The sequence below is a fragment of the Ursus maritimus genome, unplaced genomic scaffold (assembly GCF_017311325.1).
Source record: "Ursus maritimus isolate PB19 unplaced genomic scaffold, ASM1731132v1 scaffold_2, whole genome shotgun sequence".
Taxonomy (NCBI): domain Eukaryota; kingdom Metazoa; phylum Chordata; class Mammalia; order Carnivora; family Ursidae; genus Ursus; species Ursus maritimus.
In genome coordinates, this window is record NW_024424452.1 from 25,109,980 (window position 1) to 25,131,118 (window position 21,139).

At 41.2% G+C, this 21,139-nt stretch overlaps 2 protein-coding genes across 2 annotated transcripts in view; both read left to right on the forward strand.

Moving 5' to 3' along the window:
* The window catches only part of SMG1 (SMG1 nonsense mediated mRNA decay associated PI3K related kinase), a 98,051-nt gene extending 92,702 nt beyond the window's left edge, over positions 1–5,349 (forward strand). Inside the window, exon 63 of the mRNA XM_040635268.1 lies at positions 825–5,349. Coding sequence (XP_040491202.1) covers positions 825–902 — 78 coding nt within the window. The 3' untranslated portion in view covers positions 903–5,349. The remainder of the gene's footprint in view (positions 1–824) is intronic.
* Positions 5,350–7,826: 2,477 nt separating this feature from the next.
* On the forward strand, positions 7,827–16,000 carry ARL6IP1 (ADP ribosylation factor like GTPase 6 interacting protein 1). Its single transcript, XM_008696935.2, has 6 exons — positions 7,827–7,979; positions 10,109–10,242; positions 10,721–10,840; positions 13,056–13,173; positions 13,749–13,833; positions 14,256–16,000. Exons 1-6 carry the CDS (start codon positions 7,944–7,946, stop codon positions 14,372–14,374), a joined length of 612 nt encoding a protein of 203 aa, XP_008695157.1. The 5' UTR covers positions 7,827–7,943; the 3' UTR covers positions 14,375–16,000.
* Positions 16,001–21,139: the final 5,139 nt, after the last annotated feature.

The following is a 21,139-nucleotide window of genomic DNA, read 5'->3' on the forward strand; positions in this document are numbered from 1 at the left end:
GTTTTTTTTTTTTTTTTTTTTTTAAGATTTTATTTATTTGAGAGAGCAAGAGCCCACATTACCCGGGGGAGGGGCAAAGGGAGAGGGAGAAGCAGACTCCCTGCTGAGCAGGACGCTGGGCTCCGTCCAGGGCGATGGGATCATGACCTGAGCCCACGCTTAACCGACTGAGCCACACAGGCACTCCATGACTGTCTGTCTCTAGCTCTGTGTCCATTTGTTTGAAGGATGCTTGGCTATGGTGCTTTTTTTTGTATTATTAAATTTTATGTGAAAGAGGGTTAACGGGGCTCACAGGAGTGGGGTAAGTATAGCGTTCTTGGTGCACAGCTTTTGGTGTAAGTTGTCATTCAGCAGCCATATACTGAGCATTTAACATACAGTTGGGCCCTGTGGATTCTCTGAATATAGAGATGATTATATTTCTTACCATTGAAGAAGATTTATCTGAGTCAGAATCAATAGACATTTGTTGAGCATCCAATTATATTTCAGAATCTGCTATGCACTTTTTTTTTACACTGCTTACACATTTACTTAGTGTGACTTCATGTGTTTAACCCCAAGAATACCTGTGGGGTGAGTGGGAGCTCTGTCTTCATCTAAGGATTTACAAGGCTCAAAGGGGTTGTGACTTTCCCAAGACACACATTTTGTAAGCTGTGGAATTATGAGGGAAGCTCGAGTTGTTCAACCTTTCCACCATAGCAACTACACATCCTTTGGATGATTAATCCAGGTGATTAGAAACTTAACTCCTAGAACTCATATATGTCCTTTAAAGGTCTAGATGATTTAAACTACTTTCCTGCCTACTTTTACAGGTTGACTATGTCATTAAGGAAGCAACTAATCTAGATAACTTGGCTCAGCTGTATGAAGGTTGGACAGCCTGGGTATGAATGGTGAGACAGTAGATGAGTCTGGTTAAGTGAGGTCAGACATCCACCAGAATCAACTCAGCCTCAGGCATCCAAAGCCACACCACAGTCGGTGGTGATGCAACTGGGGGCATACTCTGAGGAACCCTAGGAAATCTCGGTGCGCTAGGAAGTGAATCCTGCAGGACAGCTGCACTCAGGGATACGCCCAACACCATGGCCTGCAACCCCAGGGTCAAGGGTGAAAGAAAGAAAGCTCACCGCCTGAACATGGAGATTGTCTTTCTGCCACAGAACAGCTGCAAACGTGTCAGGAGGTTAGCTGCAGAAAGAAATCGGGATGCCGCGGAGCACAGAGTGATTTGGAACTCCATTCCACCTGACCCTGTGTGTACAATCCAGGAAAAAACAAACCCCGCTCAGAAACAGAGAAAATTGGGGCCGCGAAGAAATCACAGCCAAGGAAGATTTGATGCATTCAGATTCTCGTGTAACACTTGTTGCTTGGCAACAGTACTGGTTGGGTTGACCAGTAGGTACAAAAAGGCTATGCGCTAAGAATTTCAGAAATGGACTGGAAATGGAGAGCTATGTAACAGATACACTACATTGGAAGAACTTTCTTCTGAAATGAAGGGAAAAAAAACTACCCATCGTCCTCCTTCCCAATCCCCCACCATCTACCCATTCCCCCTTTACCTGGTCTAGTAGATTAGCCATCCTTCTAATTTACTTTTATTTCAATCCTTATATTTCATATGCTTCCATCTTGATGTTGTTAACAACTGCATTTGGAGTGATAAACAGAAATTTCTCCAAAACGACTGATAACATGGAAAATTCAAGGATTGTTTAAAGGTCTGATGATCACACACAAAATATAATTCTGGTTATTTAAGTCATTTCTGTGATTCTATCATGTACAGTTTCCAGAATTGTCACTGTGCATTCAAAAGTAATGAATCTAACAGACACTTGATTTAATGTACACTCCCCTTTGCTTATAGTGTGCATTTTTGGGAGGTCATTCAAATTTTCCCTCTTCTGCAATTGCTGTAGTTTCTTTCATAGAAAGTAGCTAATCCAATGTAATCTTTTACCTTTTTAAAAACCAGGATAGAGAACCTACTAGAGTTTTACGTTGTTGATGACAGATTAACAATAAAGTGATGTTCTGGTGGAGGTAGAGCGAAATGTTTTTTAATTCAGTTTTCTCATTTGATACTTTTAATTTACGTTTCGTAAATTAAAAGTGCTTTAGTTTACCTGGCATTTTAGGACATGGACGCGAAACAGCAAAAATGAGAACCACCATCATCTTTTCTTAAGTTCAGTTATTAGTCTGTGAAGTACTTTACTTTTTGCACAATTTTAATAGTTTGCTGTGAATTCATGATCAAGGTTTCCTTAAATTTAGTATTGCACTTCAGTACTGTAAGCTGAATTGTTGATCCAAAATAAAAATCCAGACTAGAATAGGATTCGTAAAATCACGTATCAACACAAAGTAGAACACAAAATCTTGATTGAGTACATTTTTCCTGCATTTTAGAGGTTAGGACTGTGATCATTTCTGGTTGCCAGTCTTCACAGACAAACTTGAAGGGTATTAAGGAAAAATTCCACATAGCTCTGGCCTTTTCTGTATTCTGATTGCCACATCAGTCTATAATCACACACCCATGAGAGAGTGCATCTCAGTGCTTTTCTAATACCTAGGCAAGTATTGCAAGAAAGGTGGTATTTTCAAATACCCATGTGTCTAATAGCGAGTTAAGGAACCTAGTGCATCAGATTTTATTTTCTGCATTCATTTGAACCTTATTTTCACAATCAAAACAACCTATCTGGAATAATAATGCCATATTGTGTTGTGCACGCTGCTTTATCTCCTAGAGGCTGTGTGGGAGCTACTTCATTCATCACTCGATTACCTCTGCTCTCTCAAAAGTAAAGTCTTTTCAGCAGCATTCTTTATTGTCACGAGGAAAAAACTTTTATCACAAGGATAAAACAAGTTCACACTAGTTTGTCCCTACAGGTAGTATCCAGAAATTGCTTTTTCTTTGGTAAAGAAGATAAATGAAATAGGTGAATTTTACTGCCTGTGAACTTCAGGCTCCAGAGGTGAACTTCAGGCTTCAGAGGTACCTGGCACCTTATCCAAGCAAAAACAAAACAGCTTTATATCAGAAACCTGTGCCTCTGGTAAATTATCCATCGCTTTTAGTTTAAACTGGTCCCTCAGAGAACAATGTGGCACATACACATTTGGTTGTGGGGCAGATGTGAATAACTGAGGACTTCAAAGCTTGCTCTTTACTGCACTCTGGACAGACCCCAGTCTGTGCAGTTTGGCTTCCTGTGGGAAGTCATTCTGCCACGTAGCCTTGGCTTTTTGAACTGTTCTAAGCAAACTCTGCAGATTTCATCACTGGTTAATGGCCCTGGTGATAGAGCAGATGGAGAAGACAGGGCTCTGTTTGGGGGATTATCTTGTAAAATAAAGTTTAGAGTGCACTCGTTATGAAGTCATACATTTTTGATGCTACAAAATACCTGTGGAAAACCAGGGATCTGCTCTTCTCTTTTCCTTTCTCTCTAAGATTCAGGGGGTATAGAATAACCTACAACCTCTTCTTCAATTCAGAGTACCCTTGGAAGTTGAAGTTTATCTTAAGTGTTTTGTTGTCTTTGATTTTCTGAAATTGCCTGAATTGTAGTTGGTATCTCTACAAAGCTGTGGAGGCTTCGTTGGTTTATGGAGCTGTGTGTATTTCTCTTCTAGTTTTTCTTTGGTGTGTCTTGCAGGATCTCATTCTTCCTGGTCATGAGTTCTTCACATAGTTTGCTAGGTGATCATTAACATTCTTTTGTGTCTGCTTGTGTCCACAACTTGTGAGTTGTTTTTGAGCTATGTGAGATTTCTGTGTGTGAACTGATAATCAAGCTCTTGATCCGCTTCCCTAAATTGTTTTTTTTTTTTAGAGCCCAAACCCCAGGTTCGGGTGAGGGTTTGTAATACAAAGAAAAACTTCCATCACTTCTGCCCTTAACACTTGCCACTATTACCTAAGCTTACTATGTCGTTTTTTTTAATATTGTCTATGTTTGGTGTTATCTGCATTGTTTTTGTTTGTGGTTGTTCTGATGTGTGAAATTTAAGGAAAGAGCCATTAAAAAATGCCGAGCAGGGCAATGCAAGTACAGCCAAATATTAGAGTTGATGTGCAATCTTAGGTCCTTTTAAATCTGGGGTATTATAGGCAGTACTTTAAATTGAAAAGTCTTCCTGGCCTATTATCCTCCACATACTTGTAATTACTTTGGGGGCTTACTTGTTTTGGCAGTACTAAAATCAAAGGAGCTGGTTCTTCTTTTCTCCTAATTCTTTTCATATTAAAGGAAGCACCTACAATTAGCCTGTTAGTCCCATTCATATACATCAAAAATCAGTGAATGCTTTACTGTTAGCACACGTACCTTTGTTTTAGACAAAATTAGATGAATGTGAAAACCAGTGACCTTATATTCTCTTGGGCTTGTAAAATGTAATTGAGAGCTAGGACTTTTCCCCCCCTTAAATCAAAGAGGTAGGCGATAGTAAGGGTCACTTAAAGGAGGTCGATTTTGTTTTCAATACATGGATTGTATTAGAAACATTCCTCCGATGGGGAAAACTAGCTTAGTGTTACAAATTTTTCCAAACATTGCAGAAGGGGAAATCCACTGCATTATGAACCCCTAAGGATTTGTTGCACTTTTCCTGCTTTTTAGGCCTGGGTAACAGTGTCACCATCCCTTATTTACAAAAGGGCAAATGGACTCTGAGAAGCTTTACAGGTTCAAGGGTTAGTTGTACAACAGGAGCCCCTTAGAGTCCCTTGCTTTTTATGGAAATTGGTCTTACTAGGGAAAAGCTGTTTGTTGTGCTAATGTAAAACTGTCATACAATTAGTTTGATTTTTGAAGATGGTAAACTCAAGGAATTGCATGTTGTTCTGAAATGCAGGCTTGTAGAACGTTTTTCTTTCAAAACAGGCTGATTTTTTTCTTTTCCTGACAGTCCAAGTTTCAGCTCCTGTTTAAAGTTCCTGTGTCAGTTATTTTTCTGGTTTGAATTTCTCTTATATTCCCACCTGTAATGTCAGTGGCAGCATCATACTTCACTTGTTAATTTACCCTTATTATAAGAGCAAATTGAGTTGAACTGAATCTTCCTTGTCCTAGTAACATTGTATAAATAAAGTGGCTTCTCTGTACAAAAGGTTGTAATGCCTCCTGATGGATATAATTTTGTGATTGTATTTAAGATTAAAAGTTGAATAAATCACACCAGCTTCCTGAAAATGTTCATAATGCATCTTTTGGAAAACAAAAATACATGCCTACTTTGTGCATATTTGCATTAACACAGCAAAGATTGTATGAAATACGTTTTTCAGAAAATAAAGTCTTAAAAGACGTAGCATTTAAGCTCTGAATTTATTGGTCAAAGTAGGTTCCAGAAAACTTACTTTTGGAATATGGGTAGAGTTTGTTTTTAAGTATTAATACCTTCAAAAATTTTTTTAAAGCTTAGTTCTCAACGTGTTTTTTTTTTTTTTAAAGAATTTTTAAGTAATCTTTACCCCCAATGTGGGACTTAAACCACAACCCTGAGATCAAGAGTCACATGTTCTACTGACTTGAGCCAGCCAGGCACCCCTCAAAGTAATTTTATTTTTTTAAATCCTCAAATTACTATAATATTTTCGAGCAGCAGTGAGAATTTTACTTCTTTGGGTAAGTTCTAGTATTGTGTAATTTATTAAACTCAAGTTTGTCAGTATTTAAAAACAAAACCACAGGACATTATTGACAGGTGTATTCCCCTGGGGCGTGAAAGCTCTGAAGGAAAATAGAATTAAAATGTCTGGCTTGTTTTAAATATCTGGAAATCAGATTGCATTTTGTTGTTGCTAGATCATTATAAGAGGATTTATGTTAACTGTGTTGTCTTTGGGCACCTTTCAAAGGATCACATCCTGTTTTGGTAGTACAAAAACAAAGCTCAAAAGAGCACTAAGGGTAAGTGTTTTTAAATAAAACCAATTGGAAGTTTACAGAAAGACCTTGTACCAGTGCTCCCGGACTCTTAAGTTGCAAATAGGTCTGGGAGCACACTCCTTGAGCTGGGGAGAGGGGAACCTGTACTGCTTCAATTTTTTTTTTTTACCTTCCTCAATTTCACAAGTTGGTGTTGAAGTCTTAAGTTGTACACAGGAAACTTGGGTGAACCAGAAGCATTTTGTAGTAGAGACTGATTTCCCAAAGTAGAAATGTCATTTTTAAAGCATAAGAATTCTGTGGCTTCTTTGGAAGGAGATACTCCTGTGTCTATACCGAGATTTTGTACTCAGTGCTTAATATATTCACTATGTGGCTGCTGATTGGGACCTTTTAATTCCTTTGAAGACGGAGGTGAGGGCCTGCTTCTCAAACTTCATAGCTTTAAAATCTCCCCAAATGGGATCTCTATATCGACTGGCTGCATCTTACCTACAAGAAACTTACTTTCCCCCCAAAGTGGCACTTTATTGAAGATTCCCCTTCCTTTGCAAAGGCTTTCTCTCTCCTCCCCAGTATTTCCCCCCCATCCAGATTCCCCCACCCCCAGATACCCCCACTCCCATCCATGGTAAATTTCACACCCTTCCATGAAATTCACAGTGCTCCTGTCCCCACTGGCTTTTCTTAGGGCTGCATGAGTTCTGTAGCTGTATTCTCTCATTTCTTTATGCCTTACCCTGAACTCTTAAGAATCTGGGTAGTTATTTAAGGAATTCATTTAAAGTAAATATATATAGGCATAATATAGGTGATTATAAAAAAGTTTGAAAGGTAAAAGCTATAGTAAGTTTTCCCAAAACATCTCTGACCAGGTCAACACTCGGCGTGATTTTGTTCGTATTGATTAATGAAAATCAAAGCACTTAAATGCATTTTGAAATCTTGCAGAGAAAAGACGCGGAAGTAATTCATTTTGGGGTTATCTAGTAGTTCCTCTAGTTCCTAAATTGCTGATGAATTCCACTGCTTAGGAGAGGGTTTACATCTTTCCTTTGCAAGACCTCTAATGTAAGCAAGGTTCTGTCAAAACTAGACCCTTTATGGAGAAGGAGCTCATCGTTTCATAAGTAACCGAAACGCCCTGTCCCACAAAGGATTTTCCCGAAGACCCACATAAATAACCCAACTTTGTAAATCGGTGCTTTTCCCCCCAAGTTGGAGAACTATGCCCAGAGCCCCCCCGTCCCCCAATCTAGCTAAGGCCTTACTCTTAATGGTTAGATGCGGCAAACTGCCGACAATGTACAGAAACAGCTCTTTCCACTCGTCCTCAAAACCTCATGGGGTGGGTACGAGTGTCCGCGTCTCAAGTCTGGGCAGAAGTGCCCAGGGGCCTGGCCAGGACAGCCAGAGCAGGGATTAGACGCAACGGCCGCAGGGGGGCGCAGCGAGAGCGACGGGTCCCTGGCCCCTTGATCACAGCGAGGTCCGCGTCACGCGCCCATCTCTGCTCTCCGCCTGATAATGCGTGTCCTGTTTCTTCAAGAACTAAACTCCAGTAAGTCTCTTTAGCTGCTTTGAATTCCAACAGAAGAAGGCCCGGGAGACACCACGGTGGCCACCCCTAGTTATACCGCGGGCGGTGATGGGCAGTGAAGGGAGGCACCGCAGCGGCAGTTCAACCGCTTCCGGAGACCTGGGCGGGGCGTCACATAGCTCCTGGGCGCTGGTTGGTCGTTCTTTATCCCCGCCCCCTCGCCCTGAGAGGCCCCGGTCTCCTTTGACCTCGATTTCAAGCCATGCGCTGGGCGGCGGTTGGTCGAGCTCCCCCGAAACTTGAGTTCAATCCACCCAATGAGGAGCGGGCTTCGCGAAGACTGTCGGGAAAGGTGGCTGGGCTATATAAGCGGCCTGCGGGGCGTACCCTCGCGCTAGTTAGCTGTGTGGATCTTTTTCGGGAGCTCGTTTGGGGGGGCGGCTTGCGCCCGCTAAGGCAGCACCTCAGGGACGATGGCGGAGGGCGATAATCGCAGCACCAACCTCCTGGTGAGTCGTGAAGGAACCAAGCAGGGCCTCCAGACTTGGGTGGGCTTAGCCTGGCGGCGCTTGCGGCCTCGTTCCTATCACTCGTGGTGGGCCCGGCCCTCCTCTCCCGGTTCCCAGGCGCAGGCGACGACCCCTGCCCCTTGGGCCTCTTGGGTATGTGCAGCGTAGCGGTCACTAGACATGTCGACCCCTCACATCCCCTGGGGAAGGTACAAGACGGGGTGAGGAGGGCGCGTGATCAGGCACCGCGAATAGGGGATGAAGAAGAAGTGGGAGAAGGGCGGCTGCGATAAGCCTGGGGTGAAGCCTGGCAGAGGGCCGCGAGGGGCCTGTCGAGCGCTTTTGAGCCCCAGGCCCCCGGTCGTATCCGGGTTTCCCCTCTTTGATTTCAACCAGGCTGTCCCTTCGTTCTTTTCCCCCAATACTTGGGCAGGGGTGGAGGGTCAAAGGGTTGCTGCCGGGAATTTGTTAGAGCTGGCACAGCTTAAACCGCAGAGCACTGGGACTAGAGTCCAGCAGGAAGGACAGTGGGAGGACCTTGCGTTTGTGTGGAGATTGTAAGGGAGCGGGGGTGTGAAGAATAAGCAGGGGTCTGAAGGAACTGCAGTGCCGTATCACAGGCGGACAAATTTAAGCTCCCCAGGAGTTTCACGGCACGATCTAGGCAAAAACCAGAGAAATCCTTGCTTATTGTCCGTTGCCACAGTGAATAGAGGAGCCAAAGAATTTAATCTTTGACGTTTGATATTCCAAGAGCCCAGGTGCTAACGAATTGAGTGACTTTGCAGGGCAGTTTTGATTGTGAGAGATTTTCATTTTGCATTGGTTTTTAGAAATGCGTGACCTGTTCCTTTAAACACACACAAACACACTTCTCTATAGTTAGCATAGTTAGCCCCAGGCAGGTTCCAGTTAAGAGGATTGAGTGAAGAACGAAGTAATTGCCAAAATTCACAGTTTATTGTGTTATCAAGGCCTGGACTTCAACTGCTCTTAGCAGCAGAGCAGTGTAACTGTAAGGAGAACAAGGCCTTTGGCTTTGGATTTCCTGGGTTCGGATCTCTTAACGTCTCTGTATCTGTTACTTCATCTGTAGATGAGGATAGTAACAATACCATCCTTTCAGCTTATTGGCAGGATTAATTAAAATATAAGCATATAAAATACTTAGAGTCTCTGGCACATAGTAATCTCATGTTTACCTATATCAAGCATGATAAAGTCAGAAATGTTGAAGTCACCAAAGTGATCAGTGCAGCACAGATAGATAGCATCTTTATTAAGATTAGGCTGCACTGTCCTCTGTTTTTTGTATGTTTCCCCGTGATAACATTTATAAGGGCACGTGGGTTCCTTTTTTTTTCCTGTACCTAAATCAGTTCAGGGGCTTTTTGCCACATTGGCTCGTTCCAGAAGTCTACTTTCAGCAGATTGTCAGATTTGCGGAGAAATCTGAAGTCTAACCAAATGTCCTGATAAGTGTAAGAAGCATTCATGGTATTGAGGAGATATGTTGAGCTTAAGATGCCTCATGTAATTTGGTGAAAGTAGTTTTATTTAATTGTGCAAATGATGCCAGCATCTAAATGATTGCATTACACAAAGCTATTTTAAAAATTGAATGCTGTTCAGGGAGAGGCTTTCCTAATGGATTTAGAAGTAGGGGCATAAATCAATGAAAGGACAAAACAACAGATCAATTCTAACCACCTGAAAAAAGAGCAAACTTGAAGTGATCTAATTTTATATTTTGGGTGCTGCCACTTAGTAGTGCATGACTTTGAGAGAGGCTAGTTACCCACTCTGAGGTCACTTTTTTTGTTAAATGGCTCTCATTATCCCATACACTTTTAGGGGCTCTATAAGGATTGTTAACATTATGTATGAAGAGTAGTCCTGTGCTTGTACTTGGAAGGTGACTGTTAAATGTTAGGCTGCCTCCCCACCCCCGCCCCAATTGATTTGTCTTTGGTACCAAAATTGCAGAATTTTTTAGAAACTAATTTAAGATAGTGACTCAGTTGAAAGCTGTTTTACATCCTTGGTGTCTTAAAATTTTTTAACTCTCTGGGAAGCAGAGAAATGTTGGGAGTAGTAAAATGATCGCTTTACATGTTGGTCTTATGTAGGCTGCAGAGACTGCAAGTCTGGAAGAGCAGCTGCAGGGATGGGGAGAAGTGATGCTGATGGCTGATAAAGTCCTCAGATGGGAAAGAGCCTGGTTTCCACCTGCCATCATGGGTGTAGTTTCCTTGGTGTTTCTGTAAGTGAGCTATTAAATTACTGTGGATTATGCTTGTTATTAATAAGGGCTCAGGTAATACACAGCCTCCATTTTTGAAAGTGCCTTAAGTCTTTTGTAACGTGTAATCTGTAAAGAATGCCTTTTCTTAGAGCAGTTCTCCTAGTTTTCAGAATTTGTAGTACTTACGTAAACTCGGTAACTTAAAGCAGTTGAATAAATCAGTGGCTCTCCCACTTTTTGGCCTTAAGACCCTTTACCCTCCTGAAAAGTATTGAGGACCCCAAGGAGCTTTTGTCTCTTGATATTTACATTAACCATTGCAGCTATGATGTCATCAGATTCTGAAGCTTCTGGGAAAACCACTTGTGAGAAACTGAGAATGAAAAAGGCAGATAACCTTTTGAGACCCAAAAGACTAAGTGAATAAACATCTTCAGCTAGGAAGAGTAATGACTATGTTTTTCTAACCTTCATTAATTTTTTTTTTTTTTAACAGGACTATCTACTATCTAGATCCATCTGTTCTGTCCGGTGTTTCCTGTTTTGTTATGTTTTTGTGCTTGGCTGACTATCTTGTTCCCATTCTAGCTCCTAGAATTTTTGGCTCCAATAAATGGTAGGTGGTATAATGATTTGGCTAATTTCTGTGAAGTTACTGAACCTGGTGGCTGTGATTAGTGTATTGTCTTAACTATTGGATACCTAGGGATTAGGATTGTTGCTTTTATATGAAGAATTTCTTAGCTGATGCAGTTATAAATCATGAATTTCCGGTACTTATATCTCCATAGTTCTTTTATAGTTTAGCATTTATTTATTTTTAAGATTTTATTTATTTTTGCGGGCACGAGCAGGAGCATGGGGCGGGGGGTGCAGACGGAGAAGCAGACTCCCTGCTGAGCAGGATCCTGGGATCATGACCTGAGCTGAAAGCAGACACTTGACGGACTGAACCACCCAGGCACCCTAGCACTTATTTCGCCTTTTTTTCCCCTTCTAAACCTTTTTATTGAAGTGAGGTTTTTTTTGAGGTAATGTTTTATCAAATATTGCAGAACTCATAAGGAGCTTTCCATAGAAATAGTGTGTTTACAGTTTACATTTATCTTCTTTGATATTTAAGATAATATATTTTGCAGGCTATTTTTGAATGAATATGAAAACAGTAATGTAAATTTTTGTCCATTTATTTAGCAACTATTTATTGAATGTCTACTTTTTTGTTAGGCACTGTTCTGAGTGCTGTGAAATATTTTGACTCTTAGGATGGATCTTGTGTTTAAGGTTGACGTTGATGCAGTGTACTGGTAGATAGCTACACGCGTAGCAAGTGCTTCAGAACAGATTCATTAAAATATTTTAACTTCCCTTTGGAATGTTGCATTTCTCACTTTTGATCGAAATAATGAACAAAACTAGATGTTGGAGTAGATTTTTTTTTTTTTTGACTTAGTTGCTTTTCTCCCTTGGTTGTTTATTTTAATTTGATCAGTAATCTACATGTATCTTTAGTTTTTTTAGGGTTATTTTTGTTCCCCTGATAATAGCAAATTATAAAATAATTCTGTAAAATTAATAATTTTAAATACATGTCTTATGGATCTTTAAGAACAAATTTGGACACTTTAGGGGAATTTGCTTAAGTTATGGGATAATTAAGCATGTTTATTTAAAAATGTTTCCCATCTAGCAGAATGGATTAGTGTTAGGAAATAACCTTTGAATTGTTTTTCACATGTAGTAATGAGTTACGCTGCTGTTTTTGGGCAAGTTTGTAACGAAGTAATGTAGCAACTTAACAAAGGAAATCAACCTCGGACCTTGACTTTATTAGTGAGGTGACCTTCTAATCTGCTAATTCATAACTCCTGGAGAAAAGTTTTCAGAAATAAACACTGGTAATTTCATGGTAATCAGTATGTGGCTCAGTCCAGAGCAGTTTTATTTTTTGATCTTAATGAGGAAGGAAGAACACTGCATAGCCACAATTCGGCCTTGACCATGGGGCGTTGTATAAGGTCTGGTTGTTTACAAGAAGTTGCAGGGCTCGTCAGGAACCCTTCTGCTGTATCTGTCACTGCAATTTTACAGGGACCAGAACTAGAGGAGCGAAAGGAACCTGCCCCCAGTGTAGGTTCTGCTTCATGATAGCAGCCAATAGATCTGTAGAGCAAAGACAGTATAAGGGTGAACTTTTTATTTTTTAAATCAGAATCCAAAAAACATTAAAAAGGGCTTTCTTGGAGGATCTTTGTCTGTTTTTACTGCCATTTGTTTTTTTCCTCACTGGGACTAAATTTATAAAGAATGTGGAGTTGAGCTGTTTGTTGCTGCCTTGGCATCAAGTGTATAAAGCCAGGCTGAAGGTATTATGCTTGGAATGCAGTAGTTATTATCTTACTAAGACTGCTCAAATACAGCTGCGAGGTCGAAACTTCATGTCTTCCTCAAAATAGTGAGACACTGATGGGCTACAACCCAGAATTCATTTGGATTTGAAAAATAATAGAGGAATAGAGAAATTAATTTATACTGATTTCTGCATGGCCCATAGTAGCCTTGAGTCTTTTGTTACTATAATTAACGAAATGTGGTTTTAGAAGCACAGATTACCATTGCTTGTACATACACGTATCTTTCTGTGAAAATTTATTCCTGAACTTTCCAAGGTGTCTTAATGGTACAGAAACTTTTTCACGATTGTAAGATAAGAGAATTGTTGTTTTTTATTTAAACTTTTTTTAGGAGATAGCTTTTTAAATTTGAGAGGATGATATATTTCTGTTTACTATAAAGACTTGCTTATAGCGAAGGGGAAATTTTTTTTGTAGGACCACTGAGCAACAGCAAAGATTCCATGAAATTTGTAGCAATCTGGTAAAAACTCGACGCAGAGCTGTGGGCTGGTGGAAACGCCTCTTTACACTAAAGGAAGAAAAGCCTAAAATGGTACTTTCTTTGTTTTGGCTTATTTCAGTAAAGCAAAATTTTAATATTGGGTCTGTTTTTACTTCATTGTAGTCTAATGATGGCCTTTTTGTTTTAATAGTTTGATATTTATATTCAGTAGTTTGATATGTATCCATTAGTTTAACTCCTCTGAGTGTTTGTATGCATTAGACTGAATTATTGGAAGTTAAAATGACATTTGCATTTAATTTTGTACTCTAGTAGAGCGAAATTTTTGTTTCTTTTACTTATTGAAATAGGAGACAAATACTTAAAAAGCATTTGTTCTCTTATCTTTAGCTTCACATAAGGTTACAATGTGAATTATTAATTGTAAAAGTAGTATAACTGTAAATTAATTTATACAGAGAATGATAGTAATTCTAGGAGGGAATGTATGTAAATTCTGTAAGTAGATCTAGTGGAGTTTTCTATGGATTTTATATAAGTAACAAGTCTTTTTAAAGAAAAGTGATAATACTAGATTATTTTCCAACCTTTGAAACAACATCCTACAGTTAAGCTTCCTAGTCTCTTTCTAGGAGTTGATAAATTCTTGTTGTTTTCGTTATTAGTACTTCATGACCATGATCATTTCTCTTGCTGCGGTTGCTTGGGTGGGACAGCAAGTCCACAACCTGCTGCTCACCTACCTGATAGGTAAGTCTTCGAGGAAGAACTGTAGGCATATTCTGGCCACTGAAGTCCGACTGGAACTTAGTCACAAATATGTGTGTGTTTATCGAGTTTAATGCACTGATGGAGGAATTGGGAGTAGAGAGAGAGGACTAAAACCCATGTCCTTGTTTTCTGGGACTTTGTGGTCACACAGTAAGTTAAGACAGAACAGAATAACCAAGGTAGAAAGTGACATGCGAGAGGTCAAAGTAAGCAGTGTGTGTTATCTGGGGGCGGGGGGATGTGACAGCCGAAGTTTCCGGGGGATAAATACAATGAGAGTAATGGATTTTATATTGGTTCCTCCCGTTAGAGTGCCTAATAGCCTGGAAAACTACCTTCTATAAAATGTAATAATCTACAGGAAATTAATTGCTGTCTCCTTCATTTTGTTTATTTTTAAGTGACTTTCTTACTGTTGCTTCCTGGATTAAATCAGCATGGAATCATTTTGAAGTACATTGGAATGGCCAAAAGGGAGATAAATAAGCTTCTGAAACAAAAAGAAAAGAAAAATGAATAATGCATCTGCTTTATTCAGTGTCATGAATGGCATATACATTGTCCTTGGGAACAGTTTCTGTTATGCTGTCTGGATACTAAAATGTTACAGAAGTAGCTCTTTGCCCTCCCTCTATCTGCCCTTAGTAGAAATTCAGACTTGCCAAGTAAGGCTTTACGCATAGTGTCTTCATGTGAAGTGTAGCTGGATGCATTCTCATCAGTTGGCCTTATATGGACAACTCATTCGTGAGTACGACTTGTTTTGATTTTTCTCACCCGGGTTAATTCAATTCTTACTTTTAGGCAACTTCCTTTAAAATAATATAGTGGTGAACTTCACCTTTGAGTACAGTTAACTGTAACTTTGGATAATTGTTCCCGTTGTTCTTTGCTTTAGCTAGATACAGGCTAGTGGTCTGTGGCTACAGGAAGCTGGTTCTATTGTCTGTTTCCACAGTCTGCTTAAACTGTCTGGCTTCATGAATATAGAGACCAAGTTGACCACTTCCGATGAAGAGACCAATTAAGATTCATTCCTCATGCTGTCTCTATACTGTGGGAGAAGAATACTCTGGAATAAAATGAAACCAATTGCATGCCCTAGTGTGTGTTGGTTTCTGCCTTGGGCAAAACTTAGTAATTTGTAAGAAACATTGATCTTTCCTCCCAAACGGGGACTATGACAGGCTTCAAGCTCGTTTCTCCTTGCTCTTAGACTTCGAGTTAGTAGATCCTTAGAGGCTTTTTAACAGCAGGCTTCCAGAAGTTTGTGTTTTGGATTTTTAGCATATTTTTAATTTCAGATTTTCAGCTGACTGAAACTAAAGTATGTAATAGGTTAAGACTCAGGTCTATGACCTTCACTCCAACACCAGCCAATAAAGGATAGCTATGTCTTCCTATACTTAGTCAAGATTCATTTCAGTAGAAAATAATCTTAGCCTACTAATTTTTTGAGACCAGACTAAGCCTTTAAAGGTAAGCCTCAAGGTTCTTATTTGAAAGTAGTTGCTGGCTGCTTTGGTCCCCATAGGTTTGGCACAGGAAGTGGTGTTTATGCCAGCATCTGACTTTTTTCCTAGATCTCTCTCTCTCTGAAGAACGCAAGGGCTGCTGGGGAGAGCAGACTTCTGGCGATGATAGGTGGCCTCTGGTCTACAGAGGTTTTGTAACTGCTTGGAAAGTGTCTTAGAATCATTCTCCCTCTCGGTAGCTAGAAATTTAGAATAGCTGAAATCTGTAGGAATGAACCTCTGAGGGCCGAAAATGTGACATTTGGGAACAGTTCTTAAACTCTGATTAACTAGCTGTAATATAGTTTTGTGAATTTATTGCACTGATGCTGGACCTTGTGGTATATCTGTCCCTAAATAAGTGTTGTTTTCTCCCCTTCAATATTACTGTAAACAGTGGCACCCATGGTAGCATATGTTTGATTTGTTTTTTTTTTTAATGTTTCATATGAAAACTACAACTACCTTAATTTTTACATGTGTTTCCTCATTGTAGATAAGCCTGTCTTGCTATCTGGATTTTTTTGTGTATATGTGTTCTACCAATTAACTACTTTTGCGGTTTTAATCTTGTATTATTTCTTCTACTTTGTTTTGTGTAAAAGGGGAAAAATAAAAAAAGCTGGAATCCCTCCTGGTGCCTCACTTTCTTTTTTATACCTTTCTCGTTAAGGTGTTTACGTTGTTTACATGATTGGATTTCTGAATCCGGTTAACGAACTTATGCCTACATGGTTCTTTTTAAGAACAAAATGAAAGAAAAGGTGTAAATTAATTCCTACAGCAAACATTCCGGCACCATACTAGATGGAAAAGGAGCTACAATGAGTAAGTGATAGCCAAAGAGGAGCCGGGAAGAACAGACAGGAAACAATGCAGGCCCGAGAGACTGCCTGTCCTAATTATCTCTACTTCAGGGCCCAGCCCAGAGTTCAGCGCTCGCTTATTGGTGGTTGACTTCTGTCTGCACTTTGAACTCTAATTATAAAAAATTTTAAATTGGGGGGCATCGGCTGACGCAGTCAGTAGAGCATGCGACTCTTGATCTCTGGGTTGTGAGTTAGAGCCCCAGCTTGGGCATAGAGTTTACTTAAAAAATGGATGTTTTATCAGTGGGCCTCACTGTCTATACTTTGTGGGTCTTGGGAACAGACTGAAATACAAGCCCTCTAACCCTTGCTCCTCCCCCCAAAAGTCTGGCTTCTTTAGAGCCTCCTGGGGTTTTGGTGATATCCAGAAAAGGGAAATTTTAACCCAGTCCCTGTAGATCTCCCCATGGTCACCTGATATTTGAAGTGCTGGGCTTCTACCATGCAGCTGTGATTCATTCTCAGGCCAGTCTCATTTGGCTGGCTTCCCAGGCCAGCTTGGCTACCCCTGTGCCAGCTCTGGCCACAGCAAAAGTCCCTTTTTGACATTTGCCTTGGCACCACCTCCAGTGGAGGTCCCATCACCCAAGAGTTCACAGGATACTGAGAGGAGTCCATTTGGGGTTAGTTGTGTGAAGAAGAGTGGATGGGGGCGCTTGCTGGCCCAGTTGGTAGAGAATGTGACTCTCGACCTCCGGGTTGTGAGTTCAAGCCCACATTAGGCATGGAGCCTACTTTTAAAAGGGGGGGGGGCGCCTGGGTGGCTCAGTCTGCCTTCAGCTTAGGTCATGACCTCAGGGTTCTGGGATTGAGCCCCTCACTGGGCTCCTAGCTCGGTGGGGAGTCTGCTTCTCCCTCTGATCCTCCTCACTCTCGTGCTCTCTCTCTCTCTCAAATGACATATTTAAGAAAAGGCGGGGGGGGGGCACTCTAAGTGCCCTGTCTACAGAAAAAAAAAAAGTGAAGGGATTTTTGAGTTTTTATCAGTTCGTTTTTACTAGCAGTTTATCTTCCACATGTTAACATTTTAACAAGTCAGATCACGATCAGTCCTATTTGAAGATCTCTGAGCAAGCAGGTTCGTTTGCCTGCAGCATAAATCACACACTCGTGAGGCAATTTACAACTGGCCCTCTGTTCCACTGCTATTCCTTCATCTTGTTTTCCAATTTCAGCCCAGCTATTTTGAGATTTCTGTTTGTCTTTATATGATTCCATTCCCTCCTAGCTCTTGGAGCCGTTATAAACCCAGAACATCTACTGCCCCACACACCCTTCCTAATATTTTGGGATCAGGTAGTCCTAGATTCAAAGCCCATTAAGTAATTTATCTCGTAGCTTAGACAAGAAACCACTTTTTTGCTTTGACTTTTTTTTTTAAGATTATTCATTTGAGAGAGTGGGGGGGAGGGGCGGAGGGAGAGAGAATCTCTGGCAGACTCCCTGCTGAGCACAGAGCCCGACGTGGGGCTGGATCTCACAACTTTGAGACTGTGACCCAAGCTAAAATCAAAACAACTGAGACACACAGGTGCCCCTCCTTTTTTAATTTTTTTTAGATTTTATTTATACATTTGACAGAGAATGAGAACACGGGCAGAGCAACAGGTGGAGGGAGAGGGAGAAGCAGAGAGCCCGACTTGGGGCTCAATCCCAGGACCCCGGGATCATGCCCCGAGCCAAAGGCTGACACTCAACTGACTGAGCTGCTCAGGTGCCCCTGACTTTTTAAACTGAAATTAAATTAAGTCAATTTCAGATTGAATTTAGTTTTCCCATTTGTGAAATGAGGGTAAAAGTACAGATCTCACAGGGGCATTATACATTTGTTTTGAGGATTCCATGAGTTCATCTAGGGGAAGCACACAGCAGCAGTCATGAATTGGTAGTGTTAGCACCATTCATGACACAGATCAAATGGCACTTCTGTGACATCTTTAGCAATTTCCCGGGCCAACTCTGCATCCCCACAGCACTTCATATCGGCATTCCACATAGGAAACTGCCTGGTATTGTATTCTTACTTAGAGGTCTGTTTTCCCTGTTGGGATCTGAACCTCAAGGTCAGAAACATATTTTTGTCCTCTCATGGTCTGGTACAACACAGGGCACGTGGAAGACACTCATTAGATGTTGAATGAATGAAGTGTATGAAGAGATAATGGATGGTGCAATTTTCCTGTTTGTGTACAGGAAGGCTCTTGAAGGAAAGTGGGTTTCTTAACTCCCCACTGTTGCTCATGTCCTCAATTAAAGTAAACAAAAACTAAGTGTACAGAGAATCAGTTCATCAAAATAATTTTCATTAAAAAAGCAAATGGGAGGGGCGCCTGGGTGGCTCAGCCAGTTAAGCGTCTGCCTTCGGCTCAGGTCATGATCCCAGGGTGCTGGGATCGAGCCCACATCGGGTTCCTTGCTCACTGGGGAGCCTGCTTCTCCCTCTCCCTTTCCTTCTGCCTGCTGCTCCCCCTGCTTGTGCTCTCTCTCGCTGTCTCTCTGTCAAATAAATAAAATATTAAAAAAAAAAAAAAAGCAAATGGGAAAAAAGAAACAGGGCGCCTGGGTGGTTCACTTGGTTAAGCATCCAACTCTTGATTTTGGCTCAGCTCACGATCTCATGGTTGTGAGATCCAGCCCTGAGCCAGCTCCAGGGCCCGGAGGAGCCTGCTTAAGATTCTCTCTCTCCTTGGGGTAACCGGCTGATGGACATTAAGGAGGGCATGTGATGTAATGAGCACTGGGTGTTATATGCAACTGATGAATCACTGAACTCTACCTCCGAAACTAATAATACACTATATGTTAATTAACTGAATTTAAATAAAAAGTTAATAAAAAATATTCTCTCCCTCTGCCTGCCCCCTTCCCCCTCTCTAAAAATAAAATAAAATAAAAAATAAGTAAAAAAGCAAGCGGTCCTTTTGTAACGTAAATTATAACCAAAGAATTCTATATCCTGGAGATGTACAAACTGACAGTTTTGCTTTCCTCAAGGTTCATTTAGGTAATCTCTACACCCAGCGTGGGGCTTGAACTCACAACCCCCAGATCAAGAGTCATATGCTCTACCAGCTGAGCCAGCCAGCTGCCCCTTAAGGTTCACCTAGGATTTGAGAAGTGCTAGGAGTGTGGTGGGGTGAGAGACTATACCAATAACTAATGTTGATTGAGCCCTCACTCTGCCAGGTTTTGTGTTAATTTCTTTATTAATTTTTTTCTCATTGAAGTATAGTTGATGAACAATGTTCTATTAGTTTGAGGTGTACAACACAGTCGACAATTCTGTACATTACAGTGTTCACCACTGTAAGTGTAGTTACCATCTGTCATCATATGACATTACTATAATGTGTTAATCTTTTATATGGATTATTTCATCTATCCTCACAGCAACTTCAAGTGATTGTGAGCATCATTCCCATTTTACAGATGGGGAAACTGATTTGCCCATTCATTTATTCATCAAATATGTATGAAGGGCCTACTGTATACCAGATAATATCGTTTTTCTAGAAGCTGTGAATACAGCCATGAACAATACTGACCAAATCTGTCCTTGCTTGGCACTTAATGGAGATAGGTAAATACACTTCCAATATTTCAGGTGGCAAGTGCTATGGAGAAAAATGAAGCAGGGGGATGGGGAGAAAGCTCTATGAGTGAGTGTGTGTGATCGAATAAAGAGCTGAGGAAAGTCGGGAAGCAAGCTTCCTGGCAAGCTGGAGAAATGTTCAAGTTAGAGGGAAAAGCAAATGCAAAGGCCCTGAGGTGGAGTATACTTGGAGTGTTCAAAGAAAAGCAAGCTAGGGGAGAATGGTGGGGAACGGTCGGGTGTGCTGGTGCTAGGAGGCAGGTGTGCACATCACAGAGGACCTTGTAAGCTTTCGTAAGGAATTTGGATTTTGCTGAGGGTGATGGGAACCCTTGGAGAATGTGTGATCTGACTTAGGTTTTAAAAAGGTCATTCTGGCTATCATGTGGGAAAAACAGGGGTGGTAGAGGGAGGTCAAGGGTGAAAGCAGCAAGGTAAGAAGGCTATTGCAAATATTTTGGATGTTAGGTAACTCTCTGTCAAATAACTAGCCTCAGGTCACTCAGCTCCAGAAAGGGCTGAGCCAGAATTTACTCCCTTCCAGGGTATCAGACCCTGGCTCAAGCAATAGATAAAACTCCCTGTTGTTTCCATTGTCAAAATACATTGAGTAGTTACTACATGTCAGCCATTGTGCAAGCCCTTTGCCCCATTATCTCATGTGATCCTTGGAATCACTTTTTTTTAAGTAGGCTCCACGCCCAGTGTGGTGTCCAACGCGGGCCTTGAACTCACCACCCTGAGATCATGACCTGAACTGAGATCAAGGGTCCCACGCTCAACCAACTGGAGCCACCCAGGTGCCCCTCCCATAACTTTTTTTTTTAAGATTTTATTTATTCATTTGAGAGAGAGAGCACAAGAAGGGGGAGAGGGAGAAGCAGACTCCCCACTAAGCAGGGAACCCGGCTGGGGGCTCGATCCCAGGACCCTTAAATCATGACCTGAGCTGAAGGCAGACACAACCATCTGAGCCACCCAGACACCCCATTCCCCCAATAACCTTTAAGAGGTAAGTATTATTATTATTAACTCTCCCTTCCCTCCATTTACATGGAGGGAAGGTTCAGAGACAATAAGAGACTTATCAAAATTAATTCTTGTCCGGATGCGGCACTGTAGATAAAAACTACCGGCTCAGAATCCTGAGTGTTTATGTTGAAACGTTTGCGGCTTTCTTCCAAACTGGGTATCCCAGCAGGAGAAAGAATTGTTTTGGAGGCCCCGTAAATAATTTATAAGAGTTAGGGAGAGTCTGGGCACCTGGGTGGCTCAGTCGGTTAAGCATATGCCATCGGCTCGGGTCCTCC

Bases quoted from the DNA above. Each gene is read 5' to 3' on its own strand.
- ARL6IP1 (XM_008696935.2), top strand. From the start codon at position 7,944: ATGGCGGAGGGCGATAATCGCAGCACCAACCTCCTG. The intron at 10,841-13,055 runs GTAGGTGGTATA...TTTTTTTTGTAG, and splicing joins ATTTTTGGCTCCAATAAATG to GACCACTGAGCAACAGCAAA. The intron at 13,834-14,255 runs GTAAGTCTTCGA...TTTATTTTTAAG, and splicing joins GCTGCTCACCTACCTGATAG to TGACTTTCTTACTGTTGCTT.